Genomic DNA, 27,300 nt, shown 5'->3' on the forward strand with positions numbered 1-27,300 from the left:
AATTTCAAAGTAATTTAGGTCGAATATTTAAGAGTTAGATTAAAGTTAAAATTTGTTTATACAATTTTAATTTGGGTTAGATTAGAGTTAAAAGACTTTGACATGAAGCCCGAGCTAACATTATATGAACACGATTTGATGACACAAACTATCAAGTCTATTCAAATCCAAATAGCTATGGAAAGTGGAGGTACAATTTCTTTTATTTGAATAATGTTATATGTATATCCATTTTTGGTAAATAATTCGTGTACAAAAATGATATATTATTATGAGATTAGTTGTTACTTTGTTTTTAATTTAAAGTCACCCAGCTGCATAATAACACATTATCTGTATACATAAATTACATACCAAATATAAGTACACATAATTTTATTGGTTAGGAATCCCCTCATAATTCATTCCATCATGCAATTGGACTCTGTTTTTTCCTTTCCAACGTAACTATGTGTCCTGGAACGCTCTCCATTCTCCATCATGACAAGCTAAAGCAACTACATTTGCTATTCTAAATAATCTTGCAATTAATTTAACATCATAAGTCTTAAGAAAATCAAATGCTGCTGTTCAATCTATTTATTAACACACTACTTGACTGCGCAGAATATTAATCATCTTTTGTTTGGTCTCACTTTATGCACCTATTTACCTAACAAAACCGTTACGCAATAGTGCATGACTATTCACTATACTTAAAATGGCTCTAAAATTGAAGGATTAAAACCTGCAACTTATTATTCTGACTTATTCCCTTCAAGCTACTGAAAATGGCAATTAAATGCCATGCTGCCGGCTCCTTATGCATGCAGACACAACTTATGCCAACCTCAAAATAATTATCTATATTCACTATCAACGCATTGATTGATATATATATATATATATATATATATATATATATACACAAGCAAACCTGTTCCAGGTTTACAGATTCTTTAGGGCTGAGTATGCAGAAACATGAATGTCGCAGCATTCTGAATCCCAAGAGAAGTCTTCTGACATGGCATCCATGATTTTTTGTTTCCATGTAGATGGGCTGTTCTTCTGCACAACAACAAGAGAACCATTTTCATAAAAGCACTAAAAGGTAAAGCAGCGTTTCTAGGCGGGTAATCAACTAATTGCTTTGAGATTACTTGAGAATATATTACAGCTTTGCACAAGAAGACACTCACAATTTCGTTCAAAGCCTGGCTTAGAGTCATATTTCCGAAGGTAGAGTTGATGTAATGAGAAAATTTAGTGGTCTCATGGTCAATAACCAGATCATGCCTGTCAAGACAATAAACACAATAGATTAATCTTTGCACTTCTCACTGTGGAGCAACATTTGATTTTAAGCATAGAAACTTCAAATATGCATGGTTACCTGAATCTGATATCATCCGAGGCTACCAATATTGGAGCAGCACCATATTTTAGGGCCTTAAGCTACATTATTTACATTAATAGTACACAGACATATGATAGATATTAGACTCATATAGTAAATCAGAAAAGGGAAAAAGGTTGTGACATTCAGGTGACAGCAAATTTTAATAAGAAGTCTGTATTGATTTCTAAATAATGCACATGGAATGATAGACAACTGTGTTAGGAACAGATAACTGCAAAAAGATGGGAGAAAAGATCTTTCATGCTGAATATGAAGGAAGGTATGGCCCTCATCAGACTGAGCATCCAGCCACATTAGCAGCAGGGCATAAGGTGACTATGCATACAAATGTGAAAACATTTTGAGTGAGTATACTAACAAAACTCTTGCAAGTGACAGCCTGGATTCCTATGATAATTCAAAGATGCAATTTCAAGAAATAGCTAACACCAACAGCTATACAAGCTTAAAATTTTTTAATCAACACTGTGAATAACTTACTGGCACTTGAAGGACAGGATCATGGAAAGATTGGCACAATATAATGTCAGATCCTGCAAAGATCAGGTGTGCTAAAGCTTCATCATAGATATCCAAAAATCTAATATGTCCACCCTGTAAAGATAGAACACGGAATTAGATTATTTAACTTCAGCTTGCATGAAAAAAATGAGGACAAAAAACGCTGTTGGTAGAACAAGACTCTTGGAAAAATTATTTTGCAAAATCAAATAATGTAACAATGAGCTTAAGGAATGACAATCATTAACCATAGGTTTGACTCAGCTTAGATCTTCAAATGAAAAAGCTTTAAAATAGAGGAAGATTTTCAATCTGATCATGGATAATATACCAGACAAAAAAAAATGATAAGCAAAAAGGCAGCTTTACTGTACTTTGAACTCGTCCTGCAAAGATACCAGCGCCCAATTCACACTTGGTGTTTTGTCAGTTCCCATGAAGACAAACTGTAAGGAACAGGGAAAAAATTCAAATCCACTGAAAAAAGAATTGAAATACAAACCACATAAGTTGGCAGAAATTAGTCTTGTTAAGTTGTCTATCAGATAAGACATAAAAAGAAAGCCTTCCTTTTTCTAATCATCTTGAATGAACCCTTGTAATACAAAGCAATAAGGTTTTTCCACAGTTCATCTACTAAGCCACACAATTGTAATACAAAATTACACAACAAGGACAGAATCATAGACCTGGATGCCCTTCATGATAGCATCTCGAAGAAGTGTCTTCAGGTTCTCCAAAACAACATCTGATACCTCTGAGAAGATGCATCCAACCTGATAAAATTTCATTGCCGTTTCTGAGTAGAATTTCAGGTTATAACAACAGAAGCAAGATAACTTAAAAGGTCTGTGTGAAAATCTAGTGCAACATTATATTAACAAATACACTATGCTTTAATATATGTACCAGCTTATGTAAAATACTCCAATAAATATTTCATGAAATTGTACTAATCTTCCATTACACCTCATCACATACAATAAATTAAATTCTGAGAATATATCACAGAGTATGTTCTAAGGTTAGATAAATTGCAATATTCTGCTCCTACTGTTATTTGTTAGGCTACCAATCAAGCAGGTAAACAAAAGGAAACACAAGGAAGTTACAAACAGATTATAAGAGGATATTTCAGTTACAGGCAAAATACCAGAAGACAGTAAGCTAATAGCAGCGGAAGTTTCAGCAAAACAAACAAGCAAAGATTAAGGAAAATAAGAGAAACTGAAGCCAAGAAGGAACTATGAAAAGAGAAGAGTTAAGGATGGAAGAACAAGGAAGAATTCAATAAGCATTAAGGGGCCTTTGGCCAAGGGAGGACTGGTACCCTCATGTTGCCAGGATATCTTTTCTTTTCATTGTTGTTCATTTTTCATTTCCATAGTGTTAAATTATTGTTCTGGTGTGTCAAGAGAGATCCTAGGATAAATAAAATTCTCTACTTGTTATTTTGATTGTCCGTGCTGTGTTGAATATTGTGAGTGGGGTTGTATTGTTGGCACAGTTCCTTATCAGTATCTATCTCAACAATACCACTAAACTAAGGCGACCATACTATAAACAAATAATTACAAACTCAGTGACTATTTATAAACATGCAAAGCCAAAGTTTGATCCTCACAAGAATGGTAGCAGCATCTTTGAATAACCCCAGTTGCTGCTGTAATGCAACTTTGCAAGCAGTTTTACCCTGTAGATTCTCTGAACAATAATTTTCTGGAAGAAATTTGTCATAATAAGGATCCCAGCTGGAGTTGTCAAATCCACAAGGAGCAACAAGCAATTTGTTCCTACAACCAGATGTAAAGAAAAGGCAGAAGATTGTTAAAAAGTTAGGGTTTTCTTTCAAATATGATGAACAAATATATGATAAAGAACATAATAGCAAATCAATTAGTGGTAGCACATGATTTTCACTGCATCTCCATTACCATAACTGAGACAGAAAAAGGTAAAAAATAAATAGCTTATAGAAAATTGAAAAAACTAAATGGCACACAAGGTAAACTTACTGGTGAATGCTTAGGGTAGATTCCAGTCCATAACTGAAACTACGAATGATCTCACATTTTGAATTTATGGATGATAATATAATGACTTTATTGGAGTAAACTATGCCACCCTGCAAGTTTCAAGAAAATTAAATAATAAACTGATGCCATTAATCCAACAGAAACAAGAGATGATAATATTTATGAATTTTAATGGATGGAAGGCAATATCATACAAAAGGATGAACTCAAAAGCACAATATGTTTGGATGACACAAGGGACATAATCCAGAGTGAGATAGTTTTTCAGTGTCTGGTCAATTTTGCATGGTTTCTTAGATATGTGGGTCCACAGTGTACATCTTAAGATATCAATTAGAAATAAATACAGGAAAAGTATACTTGAATTGTCTGCTGTTTGATTTAATAATATTGATATATAAACACTGAGAAATGTGGGTCAGCAATGTACATCTAAGAATCGAATTATAACATATCCATTCCAAGGACAGTAGTGTCTTGAATTGGCTATTTGATTTAATAATATTGATATGCAACACCCCAAATTGCAGAATTTTAATCAAATCATTAATCCCAGTTAACAGAAGAATAAGCTCTCTTTCTCATGCCGTACATTTCAAGGTTTATAATTCAATGTCAAATTTGACCTTACCCTAATTTGTCTATAAGTTTTTGTGTTTCCAAGTAGAAAATATAGAAGTCTTCTTCTTCATGGCATGTGAGAAAATTATTAAATGTTATGGTTGATTTTGTCTTTCATGATGATAGGATATCTAATCCTCTATTCTTAGTAATTAAGTTCGCATATTGTTAGAGGTAGGTATGTCATGTTAATTTGAGGAATCAAAGGAGAAGAATCCTTTCCAAAACCATAGCCAATTACAGATATAGACTATAGACCTTTCCAGGGAATAAAAAAGTATCATCCATGCTATCTGTACAAACAAGATGCACTTTTAAAGACTCTAATCTAAATTTAGAATGTTGCCTCAAATTTTCATTATAAAATAATAGGCTGGGGGAAAAAAATAATATATAAGCAGAAGTGACTACCTTCAAAGTGTTGATTAGATGTGTCTTTGTATTGTCTTGAAAACGATCAGGACGGTGAAGTCTATCAGGATCAAGTCCACAGAGTGCAAGCTTATCAGGATGCACAAGGCACTAAAACATTTGAGCAAGTAATGTTATGTTCAGATCAAAAGGACTGATTGGAAAGTGTCGTTCCAGAAAGGATTGTAACCTGCCTGTGAATCAAGGCTGTGGCATGTTAACAATATTTTAGTGTTTCCAAGGCCCTATAAATGGGAGCAATAGCACACTTATTACAATTTGCACAAGAATAAATCTTCTTATTCATCACTAAAATGTTAAAAAGGAAAACAAAAGGCATGTAAACCACAAGAATCCTGATAAGTTTACAAAAATAAATAAATAAACAACAACAAAAAAACAGCACATAACCAAACCACACTTTGAGAGTCTTGCCTCAAGGGAAAAGAAAATAATGCAAGAGAAGAATTTTAAGCTGCACCTCGTTAACAAATATATCCCAGAAAAGTGGTCCAACTATAGCAGTCTCCCAGTTATGTATGTGTAAGACATCAGGCTTCTTTCCAGATTTTATAATATAATCTAAAGAAGCACGAGAAAAATAGGTAAACCTGACAGCATCAAAAGGACAACTTGTCACATACCAAATAGTTACTGCAAAATAATGAAATTTAGCAGATGACTAAATTGTTAAAGAAAATAAAGGTTACCCACCTTTCAAAGTCATCCGGGTAACCGTATACACAATCACGGTTGAAAAATGATGAATAGTCTGAAGGTTGAATGAAAGTAACTCCAATTCCATGGACAACACTGGACGATGAACATCAAAAGGTAAGACTAAATCCAAAAGACCTAAAGTTACATATAACAAAATGCAGTTTCTCATTCACTTGGCTTCCTCATGCCAACAAATAATTACTGATAACCAACAATATATACAAATAATAAGTTTCCTTGAACCAGTAAAAATTAAAGTATGGAGAAAGAATCAAAACTCACCCAGTCCAAATTTTGTTTCCATGAAATTGACCATTAAAATATGAATAGGCCTCTGCCTCAATTTCCCGCAGCCCATGGACATCATCTAGGTCCATACTAGCATACCTATTTATGCAGGAAATTCCTTAAGTAATATGAACAAGCACTTCAGGTTTGCTATCAAAATTAGAAACAAAAGTAAATAGAATTCCAAATATTAGATAAAATCTTTTTTGTTAGAAATAATCAACTTATTGTCAAAAGAGGAGACCCAGTTTTAAGACAGGAAGAGACATGATTAGCAATTTTTTACGAGCAATCCACAACAACTCTGCAATGCTAAATTTGGAGATATGATCCTATAGATGGTCTTTATGTCAAAACCACTAACCATATGGAAAGGAAACACAAGTTTCATCTGGAAAACCTAGATTCCATGTCAAAAGACATCATATCTAAGTGGGTCTGCAGATTCTTTAAAACTCTCTTTAGTCTTGTCTCCCTATGGCAGGTGCACATGGTTCCAGCTGCTGCCAAGGATCTAAGCAAAGAAGTTGAAAGTAGATGTATTGGAGGTTAACCGATTACACCATGGCTACACCAAAGAGGTAATCTGAACAGAAAGTGTAGGAGCACTGTTGTTTTATAGGGAACTTTTGTAATGACCAGATTGACTATGTGCCTAATTAGATGTAAGAATGAAAAGAGTTATTTAGTTCCCACAATGAATGACGAGATCAAAGGAAAAACACTATAAAGCTGGCATCCTTCTGTCAGTAGTTGATAAATGCAAGTGCTGTACATGATGGACAAACAGCAGCTGGTGTCACGATATAGACAATACAGTAAAGGTGATAATTAGTGTGGTTACTGCAATTGCTAAAATATATTAGGATTCTTATGGAAATAGTTTGATGAAATTCTGGCAAGAACAAGAGAAAGATCAAGCCAGCAATTCACTTGATAAGATAGCATAAAGGATGAGATTTAAGCTGTTTTGTGTTTTTCATTCTTTAGGGTCGCCAAATAAGTATGACACAATGAGATCTAGGCCTCTTTTGCTCGTTAAATTATATTGGCAATTGAAAAGATGAGATCCATCAATTACTTTGGCAAAATAACCTCCACCAGGTGACCCTTCCTTTGTAGTGCACAGCATAGGCCTGTTATATATGAAGCCAAAGATCCAACTGAGACCAACGGTTCCATTTCAGTGCAGATGTGGATAATGTGATAAGCATTCCTGGATTGCAATGATAAATAACATGATAATTAGAATAAAAGATCTGTAATAAAAAACTGATGCTAAAATTTTCAAATTGTTAAAACGCTTGAAAGAACACATGACAGAGCTTATCAAAAGAAAACACAAAAAGTTTACCATGGGCCAGAATTTCACCACACCCATGAACTATTGCTTTTAGAGATAGTGGTTCATCAACAAGACATTCACCAGAAGAAATAAAAATCTTTTATTTTTCAGGCCGTAAGAATGAATACTATTTTCACATGCCAAGTTGACTAAAAGAAGCAACATCGAGCAAGTTGATCTGCATGTTTGTGTGTGTATAATCCACATGATACTTCTATTAATTAAACTTCTGAGTGAGTTAATTGCATGTTAAAACTTGGGTAACTTAATGGGCCCTTAACCATGAATTTAAACTTTTGGGATTCATGGAAATTGTGAACACCTGATAGTCTACTCTATTCTACAACCAGAGTTTCCTTTAGGAGATATCTGTTGCTGGGGATTAAATGTTTAATAAAGTTTAATCAACTAATCATGCAGTGTCAGAGACACTTCAGTTCAACTCTAACACAGACGAAACAACAGAAATTTTAATTTCACTGAGCAAGCAAAAACAGAGAGTCAATATAGGCTTCCATACAGTCTAGACATTTTATAATTCAAGATCCAATATTTTCTGTGTTATCATACTAAGGTTTGGCATCTAAACAGTGAAATCTCCAGTTAAGCAAACCCATTCAAGGATAGCAATAAATCTATGTCCGCAATCAGCATGGATCTCTAACATACAGGGATAACTTTCCTGTTTCTAGGCAAGGGATATTTTATCAAAACATAATCTGGAACATTATCCTTAAGAGTTAATTTCCAAAAAGTATAAAAATTTAAAAAAAAGAAAAAGAGACAACTTCTTGTTTAAAATTTTACTTTTTGCTTTCGACAGAGAGATATCTAAATTCAGCCAAAAGCTCAGCATCACTTTTCTGTAGGACATTAGAGAAAACGTCAGCTACACTAACTTTAGAATCCAGGACCAGATTTCTCAAATCAGATGCCTCCCCGGTGTTAATCAAGCCAGTGAGAACCATTGAGTCTATCCGAAGCAGCAACTCCCAATAAATTGATTGCTTGTCTGATTTAAGAAGAAAACCCATATAAAGATATTGTTTAACTTGAACCTCTAATATCTAAAACAAAAGCTTCCTTTTTATACTTAAATAAATGCATTAAAGCCTAAGAAAAAAGAAGTACATTGCCCTGTAAATTCAAAACTTAACTGCAATATGAAAGGCATTTTCACATCACATATAACATAAACTGGTACCACTTTATATGTTCTAAACCAAACACTTATTTGTACTCCTTGATAATCTACATGCAATACCAATCATGAATTGACACTGATTATTAGTTTCTAGTAGCACAATTTAGTAAAACAAATGGAAGAGGATGTCCTTATGATATATCATGTAGCACTTAAAAATCTAACAAATTCCATGCTCATATCCAGAATAAAAGAAAGCATAGAACTATTACAGAGTATATTAAATTATAACAGATAGCTCCAACTAAAAATATTCCTTAAGCCTTAATTTAGTAGCACCTTTAACATCAAGGCTCTGCTTTTCAGCTTCCAGTTGCTCTAACTTGTCAATCAAAATTTCTTTTTCTCTGCTCCTTCTGTTCAGCTCCTCAACAGCCCAAAGACGTTGTTTGTTCAAATATAAAATATCTAACACAGTACAAAAAAATAAGTATAATGCTAGCATAATATATCAGGTATAAATCATTAAATAATTCATAAAGGAACAAAATAAGGTAATTAAATAAAAATATACTCTGCTGAGCTTCTCTAAAGAGTCGCCAAACGTCATTATTTTTTATTTCCTGCTCCATATTAGAAGTCTGAAAATTTTCCTGTAGTCAACAGACACAAACCCTCATTAAAACAAGAAAACCAAAGCATAAGTGAAGCAACCACTATACATATAAACAATAATACACCTGAGACTCATCTGCCTTATCATGATCACTTGACCTAAAATTACACATTATCAAAAACACAGTGAGCAATAGACAGATGCTGGTTCACATTCAAAGACAAATTTCAAAGATTAAGAAACCGTTTAGAATTGCAGCATAAAAGTTAAATACAGTCTTACATTAAACAAAATTAAAATTGAAAAACAAACCACTTTTTAGTAAATGTAGCCAAAAACAAAAATTTACGAAAAGGAATACTCACTCCATTTTTGAAGGTAGGCTAGAGAAGCCATTGAGGCTTCCATTCTTCCTGCAAATTAAATAATTAAACAAATTATCAACAAACACCAACAAATTGAAAATTAAGGAAATGAAATAGAATAGAGGGATTGAAGTGTGTACCTTATGCAAGAAAGTGGGGGCCCTTTAAGGAGCTTGAGAGATTTGGTGTTGGATTTGGAGAAATGAGGAAGGGAAGGGAAGATCGGAACGTTGATCAAAGGCTTCGTCGTCATTCTCACCCCAATCAACTCCAGAAAGAGCGACTGATTTTAATAATTTGATTCAGATCGAGACTGAGATAGAGATAGAGTTTGAGTGTGCGTTTGAGTTTGAGTTTGAGATAGAGATTGAAACTGAGATTGACACTAAAATAGTCTGTTAATTAGAAGATACTTCCGCTTTTAATTGGACACTCGACGGTTAAACTCAACGGCAAAGTAAACTACGCTTGACTTAGTTCAATGTAACACCCAAGGTTTAGTCACATGACAGATTCCCATCAATAACTTTGAAAAATCTAAGTACACAATTTATAAAATAATCTAACTTTAAACATATATGAACTCTAAAGTTTTGGAAAATAAGGATAATGTTTTCAAAAACAAAGAATATAGATTCGAAAGTCAATGATGATGAAAAGGATGCCGGGGAGGTAAAGGGAGAAAGAAGAAGAAAATGGTGGTTGAGAAAGATGATCCAAATGAGTATTTTGTGCAGCATCCTGTCAAGAATATTGTGAGGGAAGATGGTTTTGAGATTGACTAGGAATAATAAATTAATGTTAGTTGAGTGAAAGAGATCAATTTTATGAAGTACGAAAATTTTACATTTCATCCAATCTCTTTGGTCGATCTTTTTGTTCAAAAATAGAATACACATGATTTGGACTAATTAAAAACAAAGGTGGATATGGTTGTAATATATATATGGTAACAGTATGATAAATTGAAATTTTCAATATTTAAATTTCATTTATGATAATTAATTGGAAAATTTGAAAAATTTCAATTTCAGTTTGGTAAATTATCATTAATTATGTTGGTTAAATTTTAACTTTTATGCAAGGAGTAATTTTGTATTTTCAATTAAACACTATAAAAAAAATATTTTTTGTTATTATATTACAAAAAAAGTCAATCATTTAAGATTCTAATAAAATTAGTTAAATAATGGATATTTAGCTTTTTAAAATTAATAGATGAGAATTGTCATTTTACTAAACCTGGGGTGAAAATAGTTTTGGGCAACAACTTTGTAAGCCCCGCAGTATATTTTTTAAACAAAAAAATTATAATATTTAGGCCAAAGGACTTATTCCCACCCAATATTTGTTGAATAGTGTATACATTAAATAATTGTAAATTCAAACTCTTATACATAGATAATTAAAATTAACAGAATCAATTAATTTTATGAATAAATTTATCATTTAATTAATAATATATTAAAAAAATAAATTTTAACCTAATTTCCTCCATTGGTTTACAAAATTAATAATTTTTTTTTATGATTAAACTTTAAAATATTATATTTTTTTCCTCGTTAGATTTTTATTTCTCTGGCAAAATACTTCAAGCGCTGTGACTAGATTCACCTTCTCCCCTTTCTTTAGCGTCTTCGACATGCGTCTCTATTGGTCAAATCATGATTGCTTGCTTCAATTTGTGTCAAACTTCCAAAGATTTGTGCAAGATCTTTTTCTGAACATGACTTCGGTGCGACGAAGCCAGAGAGGCAAAGACATGTTCAAGTGCCTGGTACACAAATGAAATTTTGAAAATGGGAGCTTAAAATTTCCAGGTATTATTTTTCTTTATTACTGAACTGATAAAATTAGTTTAGGTTAGAAAATTCTTTTTAGTTGTTTACTAGCGTCTTTTACATGTTATGTATTAGTTGAGTTTCTTGCATCACTGAGATCCTCAATAGGTTGGGTCATAAATTAAATAAATATCATATCAATTTAACTAAAAAAATTGCATAATTGATTAGCATAATATTGTGGGGTTGATTGGATCTTATGACTAGTTAATTTTAAATACCAACTTGAGCAAGATTGACTAGTGGGTCCTGATTGAACCAATTGAGCTGCTTGGTTGGTCCGAGTTTTGATCACAACCACAATTTTGATGTTTTCGGTAACGGTAACGGTAGCCGTAACTTTTGATTGCATATTTTTTAATTTTAATTGTACCCCCAAAACAAACGGTAACATGGCACGCGTTAAGCACGTGATATTCACACGTGGCAGACTCGTGTTGGCTGCCGCAAGGAATTCGTAAAAGCTACGCAACATGCCTGTCTCTATATATACGTATGATCGCATAAGCAAGCAGACCCGCTCAAAGAATTCTTCCGGGATCATAATATCAATTCTCTCGTTTCGCTTTCTACGTCCTTCCCGATTGTGTTCTTGAATTCTCAATTTTCGATATTGTTAGAGTTCGACCTCTTGGAATTTCAGGTTTGCTGCTATATCTCTCTCAATCAAGGCTGCCTTGTTATTATTTTGGGTTGTATAGAATGAACATCGAAGAAGCTATAATTACCAAGTTCGTGATCATCCGATCCGGTTTTTTCTATGCTTGGACACATATTAAGGTTCTCCTTTTATTAATCTTTCTCGTAGGTCTAGTTTTAGGGTTTCAAGTAGAGGATGTTGCTATCGGTTAAGGATCGGAGAATGAACTTTTAATTTTGTGGAATATCAAGATCACTCTCACTTATTCTTCAAGATTTAGTGTACTTTGGATTTGGATGAAGTTTTGCTTGTTTGGATAGGATTAGTGTTGTTCCTTTCTTCTTTCTTTTATTTTCTTACTTGGAATGGGAGCATCAAAGTGTTCGACGCAATTTGGTCCTTCGTCATGTGTTCTCGTATTTTAATAGTTTGTCGATGTTCTTGGTTCCTTGAAAAATTCTGATTTTCTCGCCTGCAACTGATGCAACGGTCAGAGATTGTGGATTTAGCTTCTGATATTTGGATTTTTGATGGGACCGTTTATAATTTGGATCGTCTTTGAAGAAACGGTTAATATGTCTGTGTTGTTCATTGATTCTTTCTCTATATCTTTTTCATTATAGTATGGACGTTAAGGTACCCAGGGGACTCTCATGTCAAAGGGAAAAATCATCCTTACTTGTTGGACGGCAGCCTTCTAGCGGCATATTATGTAAATTCGATATGGTTGGAAAGTGCAATAGAAACCCTTGTAGGTTTTTGCATTCACAACCACCAACCCCTACTATTAACCCTGAAATTTCAACTGATTTACCTGAAAACCGGCCAAGGAAGCATCCCCCCAACTTTAGTAGCGGAAAGAATGTATGGATTTCCCCTGATTATAACAGACCTAAGATCTCTTTGGCTTCTTCTACTGGAAATGTTGAGTCAGGAAACGAAATAAGCACTTTGAAGACACCACCAAAGGTCTGTCAACACTGGCTATCTGGAAATTGTGTGAAAGGTGATAGCTGCAGGCTTATACATTCATGGTTTTGTGGGACTGGGATCTCAATGCTGGCAAAACTTGATGGGCACAAGAAGGTATGCTTGTGATCTCTGATCTGTTATTCAGGTTACTTTTATTTTTTTAACCTCTGTTTGGCTTCAATGAAGGAGATAATTTGACAGATGTGTACCAGTTGCTTGCATGGTTATTCTATATAGTGCTTTTGGTCTCATATTTAGCTTCGCCATTTTTACTATTATGGTTTTACACAATTATCATTTATATATGATTTTAAGGAAACTTGTGGAATGTTTAAATGTTTGATGACAGGCTATTAGTGGGATTGCCCTTCCTGTAGGGTCAGACAAGCTTTATTCAGGCAGTAGAGACGGAACAGTACGACTTTGGGACTGTCATACTGGCCAATGTGCTGGTGTAATCAATCTTGGTGAAGAAGTTGGCTGTTTGATTTGTGAGGGGCCATGGATCTTTATAGGCATGCCCAATGTTGTTAAGGTTAGCCTATAGCTAAATATATTTTTTTGATTCCTTTATTGTAATCTATTCTATCTTTTAACTTTATAGAAGTTGATTTGGTATTTGTTGCTGATGTTGTAGGCATGGAACATTGAGTCCGCAGTTGAATTTAACCTTAATGAACCAGTCGGCCAAGTCTATTGCATGGTTGTTGCTAATGAAATGTTGTTTGCTGGGGCACAGGTAACTTGAACAATTCAAATTATTTTTTGCAATTGATATAATTTTAGTATGTTCATTATTAATAAAAGTTCTGTTGATCTTATGAAAGTAAAAGCTTTCTTGATGTCTTTATTCACCACATATTTTTGTGAATTTGACATGTCTTGTTTGTTGTTTAACATCAAAATCACATTTGTGGATGACATTTGCCATTTGGATTTTCGCATAATCTTTTCTGGTCATTAAATTGATCTGGAAAGTTAATTGCCATTGGGTTTTGCAGGATGGTGGTATTTTGGTGTGGAAAGGCAGTCCTGGAACTGAGAATCCTTTTCTTCTTGTGGGATCTTTAAGAGGTCACTCTCACGATGTGACATGTTTAACTGTTGGGCGCAAATTGCTTTACTCTGGTTCCATGGACAATACAATAAGGGTAAGTTGTTATTTTCAAGAATTCCTTCTAGTAGCTATGACATCCATTTTGCTGTCTTGGAAGGTGGACATCTTAAATACCCAAGGCTGTGTTCTTCTTTGATGAATCTATATTATGTGGCACTGGCCTATTACTCACTGAGTAATTTCATTTTTATTGTTACTAATAGAGCTAATTTATTTTTGTTGTTATTGAATTTTCTTTTGAGTATTGGTGGCTGGTGTTTTCACTCCTTTGTTTTTTGGAGTATATATTATGTCATGTGGCTTATGTCTAATTACTTTTTCTTTTAGTATGATTCTGATGTGGAATTTATCTTTTAACTCAGATGTTAATTTAACCTGATTTATAAGCATCGATATATTTTTGCTGATTTACTAATCTGTTTCTCTTTTTCTTTTCTTAAACTAGGTTTGGGAACTTGATACTTTACAGCCTGTTATGACACTCGACAGTCATACTGATGCACCAATGTCTCTTCTATGCTGGGATCAGTATCTGTTATCCTGCTCCCTGGATCAGACGATAAAAGTTTGGGTTGCTACAGAAGGAGGAAACTTGGAAGTAACCTATACGCATAATGAAGAACATGTATGTGGTTTAGTTTTTTTTTTTTTTTTAACTAAATGATTTTGGTTGTATGTGCATTTTCTATCTGCACTTGAACTGTGGGCTCCTTTGTTCTAGTTCCTCTGATTTTGTTTCATCTTGTGATTTGATCTCAGCTCTCTTATATGTGATGCATCATAGTTTTAGGATTTAATAAAAAATATCCCACGTCCCACTTTTCCATCTTCTACTTTCTCTTGGAAATTGTGGGATGCACATGTGACATCTCTGGGCCATGCATGAATAGCTTTGATATCCTGTTGATTAAATGTAAATGCTGGCTTCGAACTGATATTGTTGTAATTCTCTTGTTACAGGGTGTGCTTGCACTCTGTGGGTTCAATGATTCAGATGGACAGCCAGTATTACTATGTGCTTGTAATGACAAAACTATCCACCTCTATGAGTTACCATCGTGAGTGTCATCTTCTCTAATTTATGGGAATAAATTATAATCCACTGGCTGTTCGATACCTCTATTTTCTCTTGCTTGTTTAACACACTGCAACTTTTATTGGCATAGGTTCACTGAGAGGGGCAGAATATTTTCAAAACGTGAAGTTAGAGCAGTTCAAATTGGTCCTGATGGCCTCTTTTTCACTGATGATGGAACCGGGATGTTAAATGTATGGAAGTTGTTGGCAAAGTCAAATAGTGTAGATGAGCATCACTGAAGTTTGTACAAGAATTTGCCTTATTTTATAAAAGTTCTCCATGGCTTCCAAGGAGGCATTTGCTCACTTCCAGAGCTGTTACTGATTCTGTTTCTTGGTACTGTGCCTTTGTAGTTGTAGCTCTTATAAATCTATTAGTTGGTGTTTTAGTCGAAATAAATATTCAAGTTGTAAAAATTGTTTTTCATCCATCATCATAATTGTTTAATTTATATGGGTTAAAAAGAAATATAAGAGCAGTTTTATTTGTATATACTTTTAATATATAGTTTAAATATAGATAATATGTTATCATAAATTATATATAAAAATAAATATTTATGCATAGTTTTTTATTTAAATTATATGTTAAATAAATAGCGTTATGAACATAATTTTATATATAAACAATGTTCTGTAATCGTATGATTGAATAGTTAAAACTAATGATGAAATAATATTTAATTATATAAGGATATATCATTTTATTATCCTAGATTTTTATGCTTCTTAGAAGCATGAAGAAATATAGGAGCAATATAATGTGTGTATTTTTTATAAATAATTTGAATACATAAATAATATATTATCATAAATTATATATAAAAAATATACACATTGTTCTATTCAAATTATAAGTTAAATAAATAGTATTTATATGAATAAATAATAACATATTATTGTATAATTAAATAATTAAAAATAAAAAATAAAATAATATTTAATCATACAGTAACACATCATTATTATTAAATAATGATTTATGATAGTATATAATTTCACAAATAACAACTTACAATAATTATATAATTTTATAATTAAAAATTAAAAATAAAATAATATTTAATTATATAACAATTCACCTCATAAGTGTGTGGAGATATTATATAAATAATTGAAATCCAATATTTCTCAAAATGATACGCCAAAAACCTTACTGTTATTTACACCCACAACATCTGCCGCTGCGAAAGTATTCTTGCACTACAAACAATAAATTCAGAAGGGCTATAATTTATGTGAGAAAAAGGCACAAATTAGTGCTAGAACTACAACGAAAGAAGATACAAAAAACCAAAGGGGACTTCTGGGTTTCTAATTCTGTGATAAATGTATGTATAATCAATGCTGCTGGCTCAGCTTACGCTTCTTCGCCAACTTTCTCATTTGCTCACGCTTCTCCTCTTCCTCTATAAGACGAAGTTGTTCTTCATCCTCCTGTCGTGCAATTCTTGCACTGTATCAAAACAATGTTGAAAAGAGACATGAACATCAGATCTTAAATATGATCCAAATGAATTCACTCGATAGTGAACAATCAAAGTACAAAGACCACTCCATATAAAATTATAAATGACAATTATTTCAATAAAGGGGAGAGGAAATGTAGAGTTCCATATCCCTGAAAAAATCAAAACTTTTAAGAGAGCCAAAGTTCATTTCTGAATGATTTCAAAGGAGGCTTTCTTAATCGATTTTTTTTCTATGTATTTCTCCATCTACTCTCAGGATTGAGGACTTTAATATTTTATTACACCACTTTTAAGAGATGGATGAAAATCAACATTGAAAACCAGATAACTAAAACAATAAAAATGGTAAGTAGCCCCACTTTTACATATAGAAACATAAAAACCATTAAAGCCAAAGGGACTAGACAATTAAACAGCATCCTCATAGAAAATCAAGCGTACAAACCTTCGTTTCTCCTCCCTCATAATATCCTCAAAGTTTGCCTCCATGTCACTATCATCATCATCATCGTAAGTGGCAAACTTACGGGGTCTGTAATAGAACAATGACTTTCATTAGCCCACAACCTTAAACAGAGAGCACATAATGAAACCAAATGCACAAATGTTCACAGTTAACACACACATGCACACATATATATAGGCTCAGAGCAAGATTTACCCTAACATGCTCCTGAGCATACTGAAAGCCTCGGCATCTTCATCATCAGAATAACTTGGTCTCTTCTTGGGGCGAGTATCTGGAGCATGTGATGAAGTTTGCTTCATAGGCTTGCTTATCTGTAACAATATCAGGAAAGAGAGTAAACGCAAAGCATTCAGCCACAAAATATTACACTCAAACTATCCTACAAGTTGAATTTGTAACTAGTATAATGGTTAAAACCTGCGGCTTTGAAGAAGCAATCATTTGTTTTGGTATTGTTTTACTCCTATGGAGTTCTTCAGAGCCCCTTCTCTGTTCTAAGTGTTTCTTCTGAACAGATGGTAGTGCCTTTGAAGAAGGTGGTACCTTTGCACCGGGTAAGTGATTCTTTGCAACTGGAATAGGAATAGAAGCCCTCTTCTGCATAGAGGCCACAGGCATTTTCGAAGGCTGGGGTTTTGGTCCTGCAGGCTTGCCAGGTCCTATTCCATTGCTATTATAATGCTGCCTTCGAGTATCCATTGGTGTCAAATTGGGTTTACTTGCAGAAGTTGGCCTGTTAGTTCCTGATTTAGAATGCATTTGGCCATTTGGAGAAACTATTTTTCTTTCTCCACGAGCCAAATTCATTTGGTTATTAGAAGAAGCTGATTTCCTGTCATCACGAGCTAAATGCATGTGGCCATTAGAAGAAATTACTTTCCTTTCATCATGGGCAGCATGAATGCTTCTGCCATTACTGCCCAATGATTGTTTGCTCCTTGGTGGTACTTGAGCTGATTGCGCCTCTTGAACATAAGTAAAAAACCTGTATAAGTTTTCTCAATAAAAATATCGTATTTTAAATTCCAAGAACCAGTATTCAGATTTGATGTACAAAGCAGCAACACACCAGATTTTGGAACCGAGACATTTTGAGTTATAGGCTCCTTCTTAGGTGCTGGAAGCACTGCCTCATCAGATAGAAAGGAGTAATCTCTGGATACCTTAATCCTTTCAACTTTCCTTTGCATCTGTATTTCAGAAATCCATGACATTCAATACATAAAAATAGAGGTTTCTTAAAAAGATGAATTAATTAATTGAGAACAGAGGTCCATTTCAAAGTAATAGCTATTTAAAAAAATTGCTTTCAGTACCTCATTGACTTTAGGTTTCCGAATATGTACTCCATTCTTTGATCCTGTAATATTTGAAGCAGAGGTCTTTCCATTCTGCAAAGGGAAGCAAAGCCATTTAAATAGAAACATCTCGATTGAATTAGAATTAATGTCTACAGAAACTGCATTTTGCACATCTTCTGACTGCCACTAGATTCAAAACATTGTAAGTAGATTACCCTAAGGATCAATGACCCACAAACCTGAGAGAGAAACAACTCTAGACATTGGACTGTAGAACTACTTCTAGGTTAAAAAGTAAAGAATAGTATTATGTGCTTTTATAGCAATGCATTTAGATAATATCATCTTGAAACTTCATTCGGAGAAGGAAAGAAAAGAAGGTAGATTTCAGAAGAAGTATGACAAGCAATCTAAGAAATAAGAAAACAGAAAGACCAGACAAAATAAAAAGAAACAAAATTCATTATAACTTATACCATCTCAAGAATCCTACATAGTCTGACCACTCTCTTGTGCAAACTCTCAACCAACACAGGAAAAGACAAAATTAACCCAAATACTCAATTTTTTATTAACATTAAATATATAATCATTCCTGTAACACTCAAAAAAAAAAAAAAAAAGAAATTAATAAATAGAACATTATCATATCAGTTGGTCCATCCATTTTAAACAATAAACTTCGTAAGTCCATTAGCAACTTAAGACAAATATCAAAATTTGCAACATCTATTCGATAACCAGAAAACAAAAGATTTATGAAACATACCTTATGCTGGGAATTTGAAAGCCTGGAAGCCAAATGCTGGGTCTCTAATATTGACTTGCTTTCTTGAAGCACTCTCTGAGAAATAGCTGGCTGAGAAGGGCCAAAGAAGGATCCAAAACTGCAGGAATATTAAATTCAGAATTAGAATAACGGACAATTCAGATCTAACACTCAAATATCTCTACAAAAGTGATGCAAAAACAAGGTATATAAGCTGATACAAAATGCAGGAAAAAATTAAACCGCTGTGAAGCTCAGAATATTACCAAACTTACAGTAACAAACTCCAAAGTAGCTTCTAAACATAGACTGCATGACATAGGATTAAGGCTTAGTCTATTTTAATTATCTTTGAGATTTATTTGCCACAGAATCTCACAGCTTTTTTTTTCTTGTTTACAAATTGTTTTAGATTATAATTCATGTTTTATTAGAATCAGGACAAGGATTTATTTCTAAAGCTTAAAAATAGAGATTCTTCTTACTATTATGAACATGATTTATTGAATATGGTTGTAAAAGTTGGTTATTCTCTCTTGGCTTATCGATTTCTCTCTTAAGTCTCTCATTCTTCTGACTTTTCCTCCCTTTCTTGTTGTTCTCCCTAATCTTTCCTATATTCCCTTGATTTCCATATTTCCTATATCTTTCTTCTTCTGTTACTCCTTCAATGGGAACACAAAAGAGAGATGAATGCACAACCAAAGAACCGCTCATGATCACTCAACTTTGCCATCTTCCAATTGTAAAAAGAACACATTCTCAACAGTGCCTTCTGCCAATTGTAAAAGAAAAAGCTCAAACAAAGTTCTAACTCTATAAAGAAAGTTTTTCAATATTATAATGTAGAATGCCAACACAACTTTCACTAGAAAAAACGTAAGATAGATAACAGTCATGCCAATTTCCCAACATGCATACATATTTTTCGTGTACCAGAGCCGGAATGATACAAATAACTGAAACAAAGTTCCATTAAATAAATTCAATGGCGAAGAATGAAACACTTATTTCATTCACAACAATGATATATCACAATCCAAGTAACAAAGCTAAAATAATTAGTAGCAGGAGAAAGCAAAACACAAACCAAGCAAACTAAAATAAATAAACAAGTAAATAAGAAAACCACATTACTTGTCATATGGAAGTTGGTTCTTTTTGTTTTGAGAACTAGCTCGATCATAACCATTTTCTTTTTTTAAATTTTTTCTGTGAAGTTCTTTTAGCTTTTGCCTATATGCAAGAATTTTCAACTCTTCTTCTGTTGGTTTATGTTCTTCCTCTTCATATTCCTCCTCCTCCCCCTCTTCACCATCTTCTTCATATTGCTCTTCTCCTTCATCCTCATACTCATCATATTCTTCAGCTTCCTACAAGAACACCAAAAACACAAAAAGAATACCAAATAATTGGAATACTAATCATCATTACATTGTTTAGAAATTTTTACTGTATTTGAAGAAAAAGAACTTAGAAAATATCTCAAAAGAGGCTTACATATCTATCATATGCCCGCATTGCAGCTTAATACACTGATTAGCCTATTGCTCAAACCCTGTTGATGCCCGAAGTACCAGCAATAAAAAAAAAAATTCACATACATCCTCGTAATAAAATCAAAAGAAATTTCTACAAATTTAATTGAATTGCAATGCCACAAATTTTAAACCTGAATGCGCCACAAGCAATTGATTGAAATGATTATGCAATCAAACTAAGTTTAAATCGCAAATTTATCACTTACGCGTACATTTATCGACAGAAATCCCATCATTTACTTAAAAATTCATAAAAAAATAAATTAAAGTCTAAAACTCAACAATCTGAGAAATTTGAAGCTAAATCAATGAAATTTACGAAACCCTAAAATCTTAATTTCCACAAAACACGTCCAATTCCACTAATCCGATGCAATCGAATTCAAATCCATCAAGTTTGAGTTAAGAGGATTAATAGACAACAAATCAAACGAAAAAAAAAATCAATATTTCAGAAATCACTCGAGATCATAAGAAATACCTTGAAAGCCAAAAAATAATTGAATTTTTACCTGAATCAAGCGATTCTCAGCGACTTTGAAGAGAGAAACGCAGGGAAGATCGAGATCGATACTTTGATTAAACGAAACGAGAACATAGAAGAAGGTGGCCTCAATGGAATTCCTCGCGGTCTGCGGAGGTTTATTGCGTTAATGTGTGTGGTGTGGGTACGGGGAGATAATTGATTAAAGAGAGAGCAAACCGACGGACCCAGAACAAGAGAGGATCAAGCTATAATACGCCTCTAAGCGCAGTGCGCACCCTCAAAATTTCAGTTCCCCGAGTTGGAGGCCCAGTTTGTTCGAGTGAACTCGTTTTTAATCGTTCTGTAAACTTTTAAATAAATAATAATTAAAAAAAAGACTTATAAAAGGCAAACGGTAAACTTTAGTTTTACAAATAGGAAAACGGCACGGCGCACGTTATAAATAGCGGCTCCAGCACAAAATAATGTAAAACGTTATAACGGCCGAAATTAGGCTATTTATTTATTTTTGAGCCGCTTCCATTAGATACCCGAGAATTGAAAAAAAAAAAAAAAAATTAGAGCATCGACCAAGTGTTTGATGAAATACCTGAGAAGAGTCTTCAAGAGCTAGTTAAATTTTAGCAAAATGGGAAGTGAAGAAAGCAACTTGAAATCCGAATGGAAAGACAAAGTTTTTCAGATATTCAAAGAATTTATGACGAGGTAATAAAACTTGTGGTATATGTATTCAACGTTGGGAGTTTCAATCACATGATTCATTGACTGTTTTTTAATATAGGTATGCAAAGCTTGAGGAAATGGGTGCTTCGGGAAGCAAGTTACTTACTGCGTATCAGCAAGGACTTGGTGCGTGCTTTAATCGTGCGTTAATACTTGTTCGAATGTTACACCTTAGAACCGAAGTTCACTCTTTTTCTTTTTCTTTATATATATATATATATATATATATATATATATATATATATATATATATATATATATATATATATATATATATATATATATATATATATATATATTTCCTGTAGAATTTCTTCGACGGCCTCCTATTGATAAAACATCTAAGCTGATTGAGAATATTGTTAAAGCTAGTGAAACCCAGAGAGTTAAATCATATTTTGAAGCTGGCTGTATCAACGTTCATGACAGTCTGCAAAGTATGAGCAAGTGTAAGCCCAATTCTGTTTGAACCTTTCTGATTTTTGGGTGAGGTTTCATATTTGGAATGCTATACGTTTGTGAGACTTTACAAGTCTGGTGTTCTATCTACAGTGTGCTATATCATGTTACGAGAAAAAAATAAGTATTGGCCGGGTAATGATACAAACCCAGTAACATAGCGGAACTGCAGCAGCAAAATTCACTTTCGTATGGTTTTAAGTATTTTGACAGTATAACGATTGTGGTGATCTGTAACTTATTTAAATCTTGTGCTTTTAAATGTAAACACAGAAGTGCGTACTAGCCTGCTTGGACTTAATGATCATATTATTAGAGGTAACATTTTTTTTTCAAATTTATCACATTTCTTCTCATTATTGCCACGGTTTATTTGAATTTACAATGCCTGTACAATAGTATCTGATTTTTTTTGTGAATTTGTGTTTCTTGAGTGCCATAAATGGTATTCATTTATAATTGGCATTGAATACTCTGCCTTCCATCACCTCTTAATTATTGATGTGTCCCAACTAAGGACAGCTGGTACTTTGTTTTGTGTAAGTCGGAACTTGTTTTACAGTTTTTTGTCTTTTGACAATGTGCAAGTAACCATTACTATTTGAAATGTGTGTAAGAAGAATTGAACTATGAGTGAAACTCAGTTCTATGTAACCACATGCTTAATTTAGAAGTGAGATTGTGGTTTGTTTATTGATGTTTATTCTTGTTTACAACTTTCCAGAGCTAAGGCTTAAAGATATAGTTTAATATGCTCTTAATTATTGAATTTGCAGCCAAAGGCATACTCAATGAACTTGAAAGTCTACTGGAAGATGTAGCTGGTGCAATTCAAACTGCAAATGAATGTTTAGCTCCTTTCTGGGATAAAGATGGGGGCAGTGGATTGGATCTGCAAGACACTACGGATAAGGTTGGGTTTAATGTTGTTGTAACCTTTCAGTTTAGAATGTCTACATAAATTCTCTTTTCCTTTTTATGTTTGCTCTCTTGTTTTTCAGTAATGAATACAATATTGTGTGATTTGCATTGGTTTCTTTGTTGCTCTTTTGCATGTAATGTCTTCTTATAATCTGTTCTAGTTATTCAGCCCAGATTACACACATATGCCATATACTCATTCATGCTCTGCCCAGTTAGCCTGCTGCTTTGGCACCACCAGAGCATCTTTTTCCCTCAAGAATAATATGGGTTTAAGCGTAGATTGACATAATTCTCCTCCTGATGTATCAAAATTGCAAATAGATATGTCAAGATTTATACCACATTTCACAAAATTGCCTTTCAACTATGAGTTTTAAAATTTATCGAATTGTATGGAGTTAAATAAATTTTTGCTGTAGGTTTGACTGATTTCTTAAGCTAATGTTTAATTATCTTTTACTATTTCTGTGCTGGGAATTTCCATTACAATGTAAAATGAATGCCTAGTAAATTTGTAAAACCAGCTTCTGATGGTATACCTTGATCTTAATTTTATGTCATCAAGATTATTTCATTGCCACTGAAACCTCTTTGTCCTTAGTAGATAAGTACGTCATGTCATCGTCAAGGACCTGAAATGACAGACTTTGCTGCTTTGATGGGAATCATTTACGGTATGGTGAAGCAGGATTGTGTCATGCAGGTAATAAACTTCTGATACAGTTTCTTTTCACATTTGTTTGTGGAGCAATGCACCTGCAAGCCCAGCCTCATGGTGCTGAACCTTTTGACCTTTTTTGTAATTCAATAGTTGACAATTTCACCACTCTGTTGCAGGAAAGAATTATTACTAATCTAAATCTCAAGTCACTGTCAGGGGAGTTAGAGAGCTACCGCCTAATGTGGTCTTTGCGCCCTTATATAAATGATGAAATCGTGCATCAAGCTTGGAGACTTATTCCTTGAGAATCACATATGGTCTTGTGCAGTTTCAAGTAACCTTAGTGGGTTTCTTGAGTGAAAAACTTGTTTGGTAAAAGCTTTTCACTGTTATTTTAATGCATCTTTCAACAGAGTCATTTCCTTCATCCTTATCATGACCTCGTTAATTATTATATTGGTTTGCATTTTTGAAAATGCTATATTTGTTTATGCTTTTGTGTTGCATATATTATGTAGGAATTCTTGAACCCAAGAGTTAAAAATAATAAGTTCCTCATTACCCATAATAGAATATTCACAAAAAATAAGGAAACAAATCATATTTGTCAAGAAGTGCGAAATCCTATGAATATGATCCTCATCTTGTATCTTGATCAATTGGATTGTTTCTTTGTGGAGCCCTATACAAAGCTTTTGTAGATGTCTTTTCTGGTGTCTTTATCATTATCATTTCATCCAGGAAGAATAGTTCCTCTAATTCTATGAATTATTTTAGAATACACTTTTCTTGGATATCATTCAAGAAAGTTACCCTTTGCATCTGTTCCATGGATTTATTGTCAAGTTGATTAACCATCAGGAATTATTCATCCCACTCAAAACTGGGAGAGCCTTGGCTTTGAATATTCTATTGAAGTTCTTTGGAAGATTTTATGCGGAAGGCACAAGGCTGGAGAGCATGTTTGTAAACATTTTCTTGTAGTTTATTAGTACATCACATCAATATCAAATCCTTCATAGGGGTCTCAACAAGTGAGCCATAATGCTTGCAGCACATTTCTTGTGTCTACTTCCATTTTTCTCTTTACTATCATATTCTTTGATGATTTAATGTTGCGAATATGTCCCCAGAATCTTAAAATGGGGCAGAATCTTTGGCCCTTCACAGGTAACACTCATTTTAACCTAAGGCAGCTATGTATTTATTGTTATGTTTCTGCGAGTAAATTATGTTTTCGTAAAATCACACATCTTAAAACCCTAACCTAGGGGGTATCTGACTGGAGGGGTGTTACACAAACACATACGGAGCTCAAGTATCTTGAAACCCTAACCTAGATACATGAATATTTGACAATTTAACCACATGTTTACTAACAATAAATTATTTACATTTAAAACCCCACCAGCCCACATGTCAATCATCTATCGGCCCACTTATTAAATATTTTGTTACTTGACAAATTTTTTTGAGTCTACGTAAATTGGATCGGGTCAAATATAGACTCGGTCTGAAACATGAGAATAAAGCCTGATTTGACCCCATAGCTTATTAGGTTTGACCCATTGGCCTTCTAGATCAGGTTATGGGTCTTAGGTTTTAGGCCCATGGGTTACTTTTGTCTGTTATTATTTATAATTTTTTTTTAAATTATAATATAATTAATTAATTAATAATTATGATATAAAAAATTATAAATATTTATAAGAAATAAAAATTTTAAATTTAAAAGAATGAGTTTGAGTTTGGTTGGAATATGTTGCTATTAGATGTTGTTTTATTTATAGTGAGTGAATAAAAAAGAAAGATTTTATTCTTTTAAATGTGAATTTTTTTACAAAGTGTAAAAGTGTAAGTGTCAAAGTTTTACATATCAAATAATACAATCACTTATTTTTTTCATGCACTATAAAAAGATAAAACAAAATAGAAGATTTAATCAAACTTATGTTTTAGATCTCAGATTGATGAGATTGATCATAAAAACTCAACTCACTCATTATAAATAAGTTTGTAGCCAAAGGACTATTTCCCACCCAAGGTATGCTGATTTCCTAAAGTTTTCTCGTTAACTTTGAAAATTTCATTTATCCACCCATGGGTAATTAAATCTGTTAATTTTAGGGGTAAAATCATCATTTTATATTTAACATTAAAAATAAACTTAAATATGATTTTATTTTCCCTCATAAAAGTTTAAAAACTAACTTTTCTTCTCTAAATCAAGTTTGAAAAAATCACATTTTTCCTCTAGGGTGTTGTTTCAAAATCCGGTTACCTTCTCTAGCACCATCGTCGGCCCTCTCTCCCTCCCGACAGTTTTCCTTCCTTGACGGCCTACCTCACCTCCACCCCAATCCTTCTAGCGTCTAAAAACGTCATCTGGGAAGAGGAATCGTCTTCCCAGACGACGAAGACGAGATTGTCTGGGAAGACGATTCCTCTTCCCAGAGGACGTTTTTGGACTCCAGAGGGATTGGGGTAGAGGTGAGGCAGGCCGTCGGAGGAAGGGAAACCGTCGGGAGGGAAAGACGGGCGACGATGGTGTCAGAGAAGGTGACCGAATTTTGAAACTAAACCCTAGAAGGGAAATATGATTTTTTTAAACTTGGCTTGAAGAAGAAAATGTTAGTTTTTAAACTTTTAGGGGGGAAAATGAGATAGATTTTTTAGGAGTTAGGATTTATTAATTTTAACCAGTTATGAGTGGGTAAATGAAATTTTCAAAGTTAATGGAGAGAACTTTAGAAAATCAACGTACCTTGGGTGGGAAATAGTCCTTTGGCCTAAGTTTGTTTTCATTTTAATCGCAATTTAATTTTCTAACATATTTTTTATTTAAAGAAAACATAATTAAAAAAATTTATTAAAGTTAGAGCTTAGGCCTTACAATTTTTGTATAGAGTCAGATCTTAGGCTTTAAAGTTTTTATGAGCCGACACGGTTTAAAGGCACATTACTGTGTGACTTTAAGGCCTAACCCGGTCTAACACATGGCCACAATAGGCTGAGCCAGAGCCTACCCAGCCTATCCCTGCCTCTAGCAATAATACAAATTCTTACCAGCCACATGGTGACATGTCATTGGACTACTTATTAAACATTTAAAAAATCACTTAGCATTGGGCTGTGGTTTTACAATTTTTTCATTTTAGCCAATTTTCTTCTGTTAACATTGAATGACTATTTTACCCTTACACGCGTCCTCATTTCATTAGTTATATTTTTAAATATTATCAATAGCATTATATTGATAACAGAAGAAAATTGGCTAAAATGAAAAAATTGTAAAACCACAGCCCAATGCTAAGTGATTTTTTAAAAGTTTAATAAGTAGTCCAATGACATGTCACCATGTGGCTGGTAAGAATTTGTATTATTGCTAGAGGTGTATATAT

The 27,300-nt window shown here is 33.4% G+C and overlaps 4 protein-coding genes across 13 annotated transcripts; 2 read left to right on the top strand and 2 right to left on the bottom strand.

Moving 5' to 3' along the window:
• Positions 1-334: 334 nt before the first annotated feature.
• LOC123199756 (probable starch synthase 4, chloroplastic/amyloplastic) lies at positions 335-9,891 on the bottom strand. 2 transcript variants are annotated; one of them, XM_044614809.1, is made up of 20 exons: positions 9,587-9,891; positions 9,447-9,494; positions 9,206-9,239; positions 9,040-9,118; positions 8,805-8,933; positions 8,129-8,333; positions 7,058-7,192; positions 5,971-6,075; positions 5,683-5,781; positions 5,450-5,579; positions 5,163-5,213; positions 4,969-5,079; positions 3,916-4,025; positions 3,525-3,693; positions 2,590-2,676; positions 2,275-2,346; positions 1,880-1,993; positions 1,373-1,434; positions 1,179-1,275; positions 335-1,047 (listed from the first exon to the last, which is right to left on the bottom strand). In XM_044614809.1, the coding sequence occupies exons 1-20, from the start codon at positions 9,697-9,699 to the stop codon at positions 928-930; spliced, it is 2,070 nt and encodes a 689-aa protein (XP_044470744.1). In that variant the 5' UTR covers positions 9,700-9,891; the 3' UTR covers positions 335-927. The 2 variants fall into 2 exon arrangements, with proteins under 2 accessions (XP_044470744.1, XP_044470745.1); XM_044614810.1 differs by lacking the exon at positions 9,206-9,239 and having other exon boundaries at positions 9,587-9,659.
• A 1,896-nt stretch (positions 9,892-11,787) lies between these two features.
• LOC123199609 (zinc finger CCCH domain-containing protein 48-like) lies at positions 11,788-15,562 on the top strand. Of its 2 annotated transcripts, XM_044614640.1 has the most exons (8): positions 11,788-11,930; positions 12,551-13,013; positions 13,249-13,434; positions 13,537-13,638; positions 13,901-14,050; positions 14,462-14,641; positions 14,977-15,074; positions 15,183-15,562. In XM_044614640.1, the coding sequence occupies exons 2-8, from the start codon at positions 12,552-12,554 to the stop codon at positions 15,331-15,333; spliced, it is 1,329 nt and encodes a 442-aa protein (XP_044470575.1). In that variant the 5' UTR covers positions 11,788-11,930; position 12,551; the 3' UTR covers positions 15,334-15,562. The 2 variants fall into 2 exon arrangements, with proteins under 2 accessions (XP_044470575.1, XP_044470574.1); XM_044614639.1 differs by having other exon boundaries at positions 11,799-13,013.
• Positions 15,563-16,200: 638 nt separating this feature from the next.
• Positions 16,201-21,442, bottom strand: LOC123199341 (protein spt2-like). Of its 2 annotated transcripts, none has more exons than XM_044614291.1 (10): positions 21,158-21,442; positions 20,605-20,662; positions 20,242-20,477; positions 19,105-19,222; positions 18,351-18,425; positions 18,104-18,224; positions 17,452-17,999; positions 17,227-17,345; positions 17,011-17,097; positions 16,201-16,549 (listed from the first exon to the last, which is right to left on the bottom strand). In XM_044614291.1, the coding sequence occupies exons 2-10, from the start codon at positions 20,623-20,625 to the stop codon at positions 16,435-16,437; spliced, it is 1,440 nt and encodes a 479-aa protein (XP_044470226.1). In that variant the 5' UTR covers positions 20,626-20,662; positions 21,158-21,442; the 3' UTR covers positions 16,201-16,434. The 2 variants fall into 2 exon arrangements, with proteins under 2 accessions (XP_044470226.1, XP_044470227.1); XM_044614292.1 differs by having other exon boundaries at positions 20,605-20,672.
• Positions 21,443-21,610: 168 nt separating this feature from the next.
• On the top strand, positions 21,611-24,467 carry LOC123199343. Of its 7 annotated transcripts, none has more exons than XM_044614296.1 (8): positions 21,611-21,837; positions 21,914-21,981; positions 22,224-22,304; positions 22,408-22,449; positions 22,588-22,632; positions 23,091-23,227; positions 23,843-23,941; positions 24,076-24,467. In XM_044614296.1, the coding sequence occupies exons 1-8, from the start codon at positions 21,761-21,763 to the stop codon at positions 24,202-24,204; spliced, it is 678 nt and encodes a 225-aa protein (XP_044470231.1). In that variant the 5' UTR covers positions 21,611-21,760; the 3' UTR covers positions 24,205-24,467. The 7 variants fall into 7 exon arrangements, with proteins under 7 accessions (XP_044470231.1, XP_044470235.1, XP_044470229.1 ...); XM_044614294.1 differs by having other exon boundaries at positions 21,616-21,837; positions 22,164-22,304; positions 22,591-22,632; XM_044614293.1 differs by having other exon boundaries at positions 21,617-21,837; positions 22,164-22,304.
• Positions 24,468-27,300: the final 2,833 nt, after the last annotated feature.

The sequence above is a fragment of the Mangifera indica genome, chromosome 16 (assembly GCF_011075055.1).
Source record: "Mangifera indica cultivar Alphonso chromosome 16, CATAS_Mindica_2.1, whole genome shotgun sequence".
NCBI lineage: Eukaryota > Viridiplantae > Streptophyta > Magnoliopsida > Sapindales > Anacardiaceae > Mangifera > Mangifera indica.